Source organism: Brachypodium distachyon, chromosome 4 (assembly GCF_000005505.3).
Source record: "Brachypodium distachyon strain Bd21 chromosome 4, Brachypodium_distachyon_v3.0, whole genome shotgun sequence".
NCBI classification, from domain to species: domain Eukaryota; kingdom Viridiplantae; phylum Streptophyta; class Magnoliopsida; order Poales; family Poaceae; genus Brachypodium; species Brachypodium distachyon.
The window spans coordinates 43481736-43492769 of NC_016134.3; the positions used below are offsets into that span (position 1 = coordinate 43481736).

Genomic DNA, 11034 nt, shown 5'->3' on the forward strand with positions numbered 1-11034 from the left:
CAATGGAAGCATACAAGATAGACAAGGAAGGAACGTGGTAGAAAATTCAAAATTGGAAGCTCAACTTCGGTACAAGAGTTTGTCTCAGTCTCACAAATTTCACGGTTTGGCATATAAAGTAGCCGACTCTCTAGAGTGTTGTTTGATGTTAGAAAAGCACTTGATTGCAGGATAAACTCGATGCAACTACCAATTCTTCGAATAAGCCATGTAATGACAAAGAAAATGTTGACCCAAATTTGCAACAAACGGCTGAGTTTTCTTACTGCTGCAAAGCTCAAGAAAAAAAAAGTTCAATAAAAAATTTAAGCAGAAAGAAAAACCTGGCTTGATAAGTTCCTCAAAGGGAAGCGCAAACCAGCTAAAGTGGTTGTATCAAAAAGCAAAGGAGCAAAGGTATGTTTCAATCTGTACATGATAAGTTTTACTGTTTATTCATAACAAGATTTCTTTCTCTTGGGCAGCAACAAAAGAAACATGATGGTGTGGAGCCTCAGGTAGGAGTGGAGAATGATGTCAACGATAAGGAACAAATGTAGAGCTTCAGGAGTGCAACAACATCATCAGTTACACACAGCTCTTGACGGCTCCCCCTTATGATGATGACATTTATGGTAGGGGTTTGTTCTAACGTACAAAGCTTGTTAGATAGTATTTTGGACAGGAATCCATAGTATTTTGGATTTTGGGGCTAACTAGTCTTTTCTGGCTAAGTGTATGTTCTTGATTTAGCATGTAAGAACAGATTTCAGTGCTTCAAAATTGAAATTGTTCAGAGACCTACAAAATCTCAGTTTTCTCTGTTCTGACATTCAGTGTTAACTGAATGTATATGTCCCTCTGTTCCTCTGTTCTGAAATTCAATGTTAAGTGAATGAGCTGTCGGATGGATTGATTTCTTGGAGCCGAGTGGTCGCAGGGGGGAGAAAGAAGCCAGCGCCGCGGGGTAGTCGCAGGGGGAGCCGGCGGCGCCGGGTCGGAGCAGCGGCGTGGGGCGTCGGAGCAGAGGCGCGGGGTGGATCAGCTGCCTCGCCGTACCGTGTGGCAGAGGGGCTTGCCTACACTCTTCCCTGCGGCGGCGACGGCGGCCGGCGCCGGTGCCCCTTCATTTGGCGGCGAGGTCCGGCGAAACAGCAGGACAGGCGAAGCACTCCCGTTTCTCTCCGTGCCCCTCACGTGCGCTCGTTTAGTGCTGTGATTAGCTGCTGCCGTTGGATTAGAAAGGAAGGGTGGATAGGAGGGGGCAAGGTGCGCGCAAGAGGCAAGGCCCTGGATCTCTCTCCGAGGAATTCCTCTTCCTCTTCTTCTTCCGACTTCCCCAATTCGACGACCCAATGCGGCTGTAAAGTATCTCCGCGCCCTAGGAGCTGCCGCCGTGCCGTAGCTCAGCGTCACCGCCGACGCCTCCATCCCTCGACTCCTCCTCGTGTCGCCGCCATCGCCGTTCACGATCCACCACATCGCCTCCCTGCCGTCTCGACCCCGTCCGCAGTTTTTGGCATTTGGGTTATGAGGTATCAGGCATCTCGTCATCCAGTGATTACATCAAACCCACTGGCCTCCAGAAATTCCTGATCCGCCTCTGATCGTGTTCAATTTTCTCTCCAAATTTTTTGGTGTATTTTTGCAGCACACTACTGAGTGATAATACCATGGCTACATCCGGGCAAATCCAACCTCTCAAGATCCCAGATGCTGTCGTCGCGCTCGCCCAAGCCGCCGCAAAGGCAAATGGTGAGACTGAAAAATGTATGTCGTGCCAGGTAGTTTCAGTCGTGCATGATGCGCTAGTGATAGATCCTGCTGCTGGACGTGCCGGTGAAATTTCATCCCTGTTTGTGTGCTTTCTCACAGATCTTCCAGGCTGGCCGTTGTTTTCGCCCCCTAAGATGCAGCTGACCAAGTGTGCCAAGTGTTCAAGGGAATTCTGTTCGTCGATCGCCTTTAGGCGGCACACACGTGTTCATCGCCGAGCTCTCAAAATAGACAAGGTTGTTATTTTGTGCCTTTTCCATTCAACTCGGCGGAAAAAAAAATCGTTAACTGGACAACAAGGGTGTTAAGATGTAGAGGGGCAAAAAAATTCTGCTTAATTAATAGATCGAGGCAATTTGCCTCCATTTGAAAAAACATGTAGACGGACATTTGTACACTTTCCTTTTTTGCCTGACAGTTCATGCATGATGTATTTATATAAGCAGTCAAGATGTGAATTGGAAGAATATGTGTTCTGATAATCTATTCGAAAGCTAGCGTAGCAAGCAAGTAGTAGTCACTAAGATTATTAGGCACCTTGTGTTTAAGTTGTTGGGTCGTCATTAACTTCTGCTAAGCTTTCTTTTTTTAAAACATATAACTGTGGACATGCAATGTTGGTTGTGATATGCAAGTCCATTTGTCTGTCATCTTCATTTCCTTCTATTCAGTGCACCTAGTTAGTTGTTACCCTACATTGGCATGACATATTTGTTCATGCTCTGTAGGATTTCCCGAAGAATAGAAACCATGTTGCTGCATTTTGGGATAAAGTAAGTTATAATCTGTGATCGCCTTTTTATGCTCTGCCATAATAATATAATGTACTGAATAAAGTAACTTGCTCACATATTATGGATCAGTAACCGGTGACCTATGTGAACGGAGCAATATGTTCCTTAGTTCTTACTATTCATGTGAAAGATATGCCAATGCCCAGCACTTGCAATTTTTTGTCTTGTTTTTTTTTGTATTGGTTATCCTTCACCATGAAGGATATTTATGTGGTCCCTGTGCTTGTGAAGTAACTAATACTCCCTCCATTCCATAATTCTTGTCTCAAATTTGACCAAAAATGGATGTATCTATTCCTAAAAGTGTCTAGATACATGTAATATTTCGACAAGAATTATGGAACGGAGGGAGTACCACACCGCTAATTTAATTTGACTTACGGAGGGAGTACCACTTATGTGGTCCCTGTGCTCTTTAGCACTTGGTCAGCATTTTAGATACATGTAATATTTCGACAAGAATTATGGAACAGAGGGAGTAGCTCCTTATAGTTATGATAATTTAAAATGCTGTTCTACACCTGGACCATTTCTCATTGCTTGGAATTAATTTGTCATACTCTTCAGCTCACGGTAGATCAGGCCCAAACTGTTTTGTCCTTGGAGCATGTGGTTATAGAGGTAATGATCATAGATTGGATCTCTAGAATATACGAGTTTATGTATCAATTTGTATTTTGAAACATCTAATGGTTTAACAAATACATCTTCAGGGTATCAGTGGTTTTTCCATTTTAACAGCATTGTCATCATGGATGTGTAAGCCAGGGTATGCTTCATTGCCACTGGCATACGCCAGAGCTGGTAATGAACTTCTGGTAAGGTTTTGAGCCAAATTATCACTGCTTTACCGTGCATTTGATGTTGAGTATCATGTCCAAACTTCTTTTGCACCCCTTTGTAGGACCTGATTCAAACAACAGCTTCAAGACTGCCTATCTCATCAAATGAACTATTTAGCATGCTCGAAGAAGCAAGTGAGAATACATTTCTTTGTACTAACACAGCTGACACTGCCTGTATTCAAAAGTTTTTATTTGATGGGGAGGTTGACAAAGTTGCAACCGAGTTGAAAAACGTTGTTGCATGCACTAGTTACATGCTTGAGCAGAAGCTGGTAAGATTGTGTTTCCATTCTGCAAAAGAATGTTAGTGCATTTACCCTTTAGCAGTGAGTTTCTAGGATCTTAATGTATGGCTATATAAAACAATAGGTCGAAGCATGGTCTGCTGATAAGGCTGCTGAAGCATTAAGATGCCAGAAGTTGCTTGTCGAGGAAGAGGAAGCTGCTCAGAAAAGGTAATTGCTTAACCTCATTGACATGTTATAATTTCACAAAGCTGTGGAGCCAAGATTTGGCAGCTTATTGCTTATAAATGAAGTATCATTTGATTCAACTTTGTTGTGAGACCTATGTCTAAACTGTCCTTGTATAACTTGAAGGCAAGCTGAAATGATGGAAAGGAAAAGGATGAAGAAACTGAGGCAGAAAGTACAGAGATTGAAAGACCTCAAGGACGAGGATGACATGGTCCATTTACCTGAAATAGTTGATGGTGTTACAGGCTCTCCTGGGATTCAGAGTCTTGATGATACTTCAGGTCCTAGTCTTTATGAGCAAGAAGATACAGGGTATCTTCGATGGCCGACAGCAATTCCTTCAGAGGGTAATGTTTTCAATGTAGAAGATGCCAATTGTGATTCAGGACATGCAATGGATACAGGTGTTGTATTCAGGGAACAAGCTGTATCAATAGGTAATCTTGACAGGCTAGAAAACCTTCTCCATGATGACACCGTCCCAAGTTCCGCTATTACGTCGAATCATCCATCTTCAGTACGTCATTCACGTTATAGGGATCCAAATGTCACTGCAGTGTCAAATAGAAACAAAACCTGGGCATGGAAAGTACGAACTGATATTGAAGAACGGTGCCCACAAGTTGAGTTAGATGTAGATGATGGCCATGGGATGGCTCTGAACACAGACAAAAAGCCCCAAGTGCTAATAGGGTCTATAAGTGTTGCAATTGACAACGGTGGTCAATGTTTGCAGAGCTTGCCGCATTCCAATGATTGCTCAACCCCTGAATCTAATTTGAACCATCCTGTAGTCAAGGTGATGCAACCAATCAGCCGTGATGAAAATGGATATGAAGATTCTAATGATAGTGATGTTACGCCGACAGCAGAAAATCATTCTCCCTCCAGTGTTGTTACAGATGAAAGAGGTTCAAGCTGCTGCAAGGCACAGTTGGCAGATGGTGCAGACTTAGGGTGCACCATGTTTTCCAGTAAAGAAGCGTCGGTCTTCCTTTCTCAAAGTAAGCATCTTATTGGTTGTTCCATTTGCAAACGTTAAAAGTGTGATCTCATACAATATTTACAACTTCTCCTATCAGTAAATTAACTTGATGTTGTAGTTGTTTGGTGTGTTTCGTATGGTGACTGCTCTTTAGTATTTCTCAGTAATAACTTGACCTGGTAGCTGCATGTAGTGGTCAAGTGTGGTGGATTGTTAACTGAAATCAGGGAAATTTTATGTTGATTTTTTTCCTTGTCTAGATCAATGCCGAATTATCATGCTTATGATTCTGTTGTATTTGGCAGGATGGAAGGAAGCAATCACTGGGGATCATGTGAAGCTTGCTTTGTGTCCAGAAAACTGAAAGTACCACCTCAATGGTGTAAACGAATATGTGAATTCAGCTCAGCACCAGCTCATTGGATGGATACTAGTACGAGCTAGCCCAGCAAAGCGGTCATGCATTGATGAAAAAGACGCAGTTGAGTATTAGACTTGATACTGGATTGCATTAGAGGGTTGTGTGGGCAGAGTAAGTACTAGTAGTAGTATGATCTGGTTTCGCTAGATGACTGGAATTCATATGCCTTGGTCAGTAAAATTTTCGCTTTGTTTTTGGGGTTACAGGCGTGTCAACAGGCTGTGTTTCCTTTTCTTAACATTCGTGTGGGATGTACGCAGTCTTGCGGTTCCTCTAACCCAGGAGCAATCACCATTGTTGAGAAATTTCGTTTGAGATTAAGAAAACAAAACTGAGCGTTTCCTTTTGATCACGTGTTTCTCTTCCTTTCTAGGAGAAGGTTGGGGCAATGCTAAGGACATTCACAATGTTAGAGACAGTATGGACTATCCACGTGACCAAGAGTCAAAGATAAAATAATTCATACAATGGTCATATCTCTAAGCCCACTATTGATTTGTTAGCATTAAATTTAATGGTATACAACGATAAAATAACTCAAACAATTGTCTGGATTTCTTTTGTAACTTCGACTTCTAGTGAAACTTTTTTACTCCTCCGTCCAATAAAAAATGTCTTAAGTTTATCAAAATTTGGATATATCTACACATGATTTAATGTATAGATGCATTCAAATTTAGTTAAAGCTACGATTGTGAGGTGAAAATATCATTTCGGCGGAGGTTGCCAGTTTGCCACACGTGTTCATTTATTCAGGCGAGTCTTGCTGACTTTCTGAACTCTGTCGTGGTCGATGAGTCAATAGTACCAGAGTACCATCAAGTTATAAGTCAATAGTACCACTCCCTCCGGTCAAAATTACTTGTCGAAATATTACATGTATCTAGACGTTTTTTACACAGAGATGCATCCGTATTTGGACAAATTTGAGACAAGAGATACCGGTCCGGGAGTACCAAAGTACCATCAAGTTATCTTTATATTGACAAGTACCGTCAAGTTATTCGATTTTGGATCTCCATAGCTCATGTATTTGCAGTTTTGCACACCTGTTACTACTTTTCTTGCTGAATCTCAAATCCTTGTAGTAGTCCTCAAAGTTAATGCAAAAATGGTTACTGTGTTGGATTTGGCAGGACGGGGTAAACAAGAAGGGAACACGCAGGTTGGTCGGTGTTCATTAAGCCTCGGTATTGTCATTTGTCAAAGCTTCGAGTTCGATACAGAAGGAGCGGAACATCACAACGAGTTCGTGGAACTTGATGGTTGCAACCTGCAAACACGGCTTTTCCAAGTAGTACCTGTGTGCAAGTCCAATCCAATTGCACAAAAAGAATATTTGATTACACAAAAAAACAATGTTTCTAAATGGTCGTGCAACATGAGAAAATCTTCAGTAAAAATCCGCATGAACTACGATCGTACTACTACCTCCGTCCCGTGGATTTGTATAAAATCCACTACAATTAATTCAGCATGAATTACGATCGTACTACTCCCTCCGTCCCGAATTAGCTGTCGTGGATTTGTATAAAATCCACCACAGTTAATTCAGAACGGAGTGAGTGCAACATACACGTAGGAAATAATTTCTTCTAAAAGTTCTTTGTAATAGTCCGAAATTTCCATGAAAATCCTCCGAATGGAAAGACACAGTTGCTCCAAGAAGAGGCAACCGCACTGCATTGTGATTGACTCCAGCGAGCGACAACTGTCTGCCTGCAATGACACACGACTTCACGAGATGAGTCGACAACAACAAACACTACAGTCTTCACAACTGCACAACACAACGGCGGTGGTGGACTCCTCCTCGACTTCCACAGTTCCTCTCCCATTCCCCCTGCGTGCGAGATTGGTTGATTGATTGATTCATCGGCACCGGAGAGAGACGATGTTGTCGTGGATCTTCAGCCGGAAGGGGGCCTCGGGCTTCTCCTGGACCTCCACCGCCGACCAGGTCACCGCCGGCCTCTCCGCCTCCGGACTCACCGCCATCGTCACCGGTACGCCCCCCTCACCTCACAAACCTGTTTCTCCCCTTTACCCCTGCTGCTCCCTCACTCGGTTCAATCCAATCCCAGGGGCGTCCAGCGGGATCGGCGTCGAGACGACGCGCGTCCTGGCGGCGCGCGGGGCCCACGTCGTCATGGCCGCCAGGAACCTCGCCGCCGCCGAGTCCGTGCGCCAGGCCGTCCTCGCCGAGACGCCCGCCGCCAGCCTCGACGTCATGGAGCTCGACCTCTCCTCCATGGCCTCCGTCCGCAAGTTCGCCGCCGACTTCGCCGCCAAGGGCCTCCCGCTCAACATCCTCGTGTACTACGCCTCATCTTCCCTTACTTTTTTTTAGAGGCATCTTCCCCTACTTTTAGTTCTCACCTACTTGCTACTTCCATTCATATTCGTGAAAACTCCCTCCCGGTGGACCTCTCAAGGTGTTAAATAGCTCATAGGTTACGATCAGTCCTTCAGAGGGGTTGTACTGGTAGATTTAATGCAATTTCACCCATTCGACCTGAAATCTCTGCTACAAAAAGTACTCCAGCAGTGAGGTCGCTGATTGCTTCGAGTGCAAATAGCTGTGTGCAGATAGTTTCAGGACATTTCCATGACATCAAGTGGATTTAGTTCAGGCTTCAGGACAATTACTAATTTGAAATTCCTCAAAAAAAACTAATTTGAAAGAGGTTATAGGAATGGACAACGGGTTTAGTTCAGGTTTCAGGACAATTACTAGTTTTAAGGAGGTTAGAGGAATGGACAACTTAATGGAGGGGTGATTGATTATATGAGTTCATTCTGTAGGATTATAACAGTCTAGTGAATGCCCTGCATAGCTATGACACTTCTGCTTCACAACACTTAATCCTGGATAGAAGAGTATGCTACTGCCTACTGGTACCTTCCTTCAACAATCTGATCCGGCGCATTATTTTAAGAACAGACCTTGATTATTTTAAGAACAGACCTTGTGTATTTAAGTCTACTATTTTCATGCTTGCTCGCTTGCACATTTGTTGAACTGTACTTTAACAGCTCATGGTATTCCCTGATTACATGATGCTTTCTCTGGCAGCAACAATGCAGGAATAATGGCAACTCCTTTCTCCCTCTCAAAGGATGGCATTGAGATGCAGTTTGCAACTAACCATGTTGGTATGATTATGAACTCCCATGTACTTCACTAGCCGATGAACCAGTTATGTACCCTGATTTAAAACACTTCAGTTAGTGTTGTCAGTATTGTTTCCAGTGGCACTCCCTGAGCAGTGAGGTTGACTTTTCATCCTTCTAGATGAAATTTGTATGGTGTCTGCCTTACCAATAGTCTGACTGGTATCTTAATGTCTTCATATTCATAGGCTCCCTGGCCCTTCTGAACCCTATGACCACCAATTATGCTAAACGTATTTGCTACTATAGCAGTTCAAAATCTGCAAATTTATCTCAACAGACAGTTGCAATTTCTACTTCACCCAACCCAACTCTTTCTCTTAGATGAAACCCTGAAAGTTTTCACACATGATGATTAGGGAAACTGATATAGTAAACTTGACTCCCGTGTCATAATATTCAGGGCATTTTCTTTTGACACATCTTCTGTTGGAGACCATGAAGAAGACTTCTCGTGAATCAAATGTGGAAGGAAGAATTGTTAATGTGTCATCAGAGGGGCACAGGTTTGCGTACCAGGAAGGCATCCGTTTTACCAAGATAAATGATGAGTCTGAGTATGTAATTATCATGCACTTAGTATGTTTTCCCCTGCATTTTACTTTATTTGAAGACAAATTGAGTCACTTGCAATTCAATCTTGTGCTGTGCAGGTATGGCACTATTGGAGCATATGGGCAGTCAAAGCTTGCAAATATTTTGCATGCTAATGAACTTGCTAAGAGATTCAAGGTTTGCCTCGTTCCATCCAAATGCTTTCTTTTTTGACTGAAAACTGTAGGAAAGATTACGACAGTATAAATATATTAAAACCAAAACCATCCAAGTGCTTTCTTCAAATGTGTGTCCATCTATTAGATTTGTTTTGTGTAATATTGTCATTGTACCATGTCTGCACACACATTATTTCGAGTTTGTTAAGTCCAGCATGGTATATGTCCGTGTTTGTTCCCACAGGAGTACTTGTGCAGTTGTGCTAGCTAACAACGTCAGTTACACTCTTTTCTAAGAGGTTTGCCGCTTAACTTTAAAATGCACCATTTGCTGAAATGAAAGAAAGGTGATGTGTTGTCCCATGCAATCTTTCATCACATGTTTCCATTTTTCCTGTTTGTCTGGGTCTAAAAAAGTTGGAGAACAAAAATCTGCATCCAACCCTGTAGGGCTAGTGTGCTGGATTTTTTATAACTGATTGCTCTTGACTGTTTTTTGTTTTGTTTTAAGTTCGTATTTATGTTGCATAGCTTTCTTTGAGCCCAAGTATGCCAAATCATGATTCATAATATGCCCATTTTGTCTGTCAGGAAGAGGGTGTTAACATCACTGCAAACTCTCTCCATCCTGGATCTATCATCACGAACCTTCTTCGCCACCACAGTATCATCGATGGTATATATATACTTAGCAGATATTCAGTGCTCCTGCTTTCATAAAAGTTTCTTGATTCATGTTTCTTGTGGGTAAAAATTAGTTCTCCATGGTTAAGAGCTTCCTTTGGAATTGTAATCACTGATTTCATCATTATATCATATACGCAGTTCTCCATCGGACACTTGGTAAATTGGTGCTGAAAAATGCTCAACAGGTACACTTCTGCACTGTGTTCAACCTCGGGGGTGATCTCCCCCATTTTACAATATTACAAAGACTGCATCATGCTAAAGAGAGATAGAAAAAATGAAATAAATGTAGCATCCCATATTATAATATGGCTTTGTCAATCGTCATCATATTGGGCCGATCATGTTTTGCTAAGTTGCTATGCCACTATCTCTACACATCACCAATTTGGACCCTTAGTCCATGAGGTTTTTATATTTTGAAGGGACACCAGGATGCTTTTAAATTTGCTGGAAGTGGCATAGCCACATAGGTATTGTTAGTTTTGCAGTACAGTCTACAGAGATTGATAGTTAGACCACTCTTGTCCCTAGACCTAGCAAATCTAGGGACCGTCAATTGGTCTGCTGCCTCCCCAGGTCCCTAAATTTAACATCCTAGTTTAGCGTGTATGGTCTCTGCAAGATGACTACTATACTGATAGTGGAAATCTAGATCTCACCTAGTCATTTGTTAAAGGTTATGCAAAGAGTCAGCGGCCAGTAGTCATTTCTTTATTTCGCCATTACACGGGTGTTGCATTCCTCCAATCTACCTTGCTGCCTGGATCTCAGACGCACCAGTCTCGGGTTTCTATGGTCAACAGGGCGCGGCGACAACCTGCTACGTCGCGCTGCACCCGGATGTGAAGGGTGTATCAGGGAAGTACTTCAGCGACAGCAACCTGTACGAGCCGAGCGAGAAGGCCAAGGACATGGAGATGGCAAAGAAGCTCTGGGACTTCAGCATCGAGCTCGTCACCTGATTGATGCTACCTCAGAGATGACTGATGGTAGGAAAACAATGCAATGTACAACAGCTGACGCTGATAGTAAAAAACACACACGGAGTGTGCCTGAAATCTGATACAGATGGGATGAAACATGGTCCTCTGAATCGTGTTGTGATGCACACCCAAAGATGGTCTCTGAATTTTATCTTGTGAATGGAATCTGTGAGCCTAGTGAATATGCTCCATGTCTGG

At 42.9% G+C, this 11034-nt stretch overlaps 1 protein-coding gene across 1 annotated transcript; it reads left to right on the forward strand.

Moving 5' to 3' along the window:
* Nucleotides 1–1183: 1183 nt before the first annotated feature.
* On the forward strand, nt 1184–11027 carry LOC100827514. Its single transcript, XM_024454656.1, has 18 exons — nt 1184–1514; nt 1631–1749; nt 1855–1991; nt 2484–2528; nt 3117–3170; nt 3263–3367; nt 3454–3666; nt 3764–3849; nt 3994–4874; nt 5161–5216; nt 7144–7282; nt 7361–7592; nt 8353–8432; nt 8854–9007; nt 9104–9182; nt 9755–9839; nt 9989–10035; nt 10657–11027. Exons 1-18 carry the CDS (start codon nt 1510–1512, stop codon nt 10813–10815), a joined length of 2676 nt encoding a protein of 891 aa, XP_024310424.1. The 5' UTR covers nt 1184–1509; the 3' UTR covers nt 10816–11027.
* The last annotated feature ends 7 nt before the right edge of the window (nt 11028–11034 follow it).

Excerpts from the sequence above, each read along its gene's own strand:
- LOC100827514 (XM_024454656.1), top strand. Across the intron at positions 9,008-9,103 it reads AAGATAAATGATGAGTCTGA|GTATGGCACTATTGGAGCAT; the intron begins GTATGTAATTAT and ends TGTGCTGTGCAG. Across the intron at positions 10,036-10,656 it reads TGCTGAAAAATGCTCAACAG|GGCGCGGCGACAACCTGCTA; the intron begins GTACACTTCTGC and ends TATGGTCAACAG.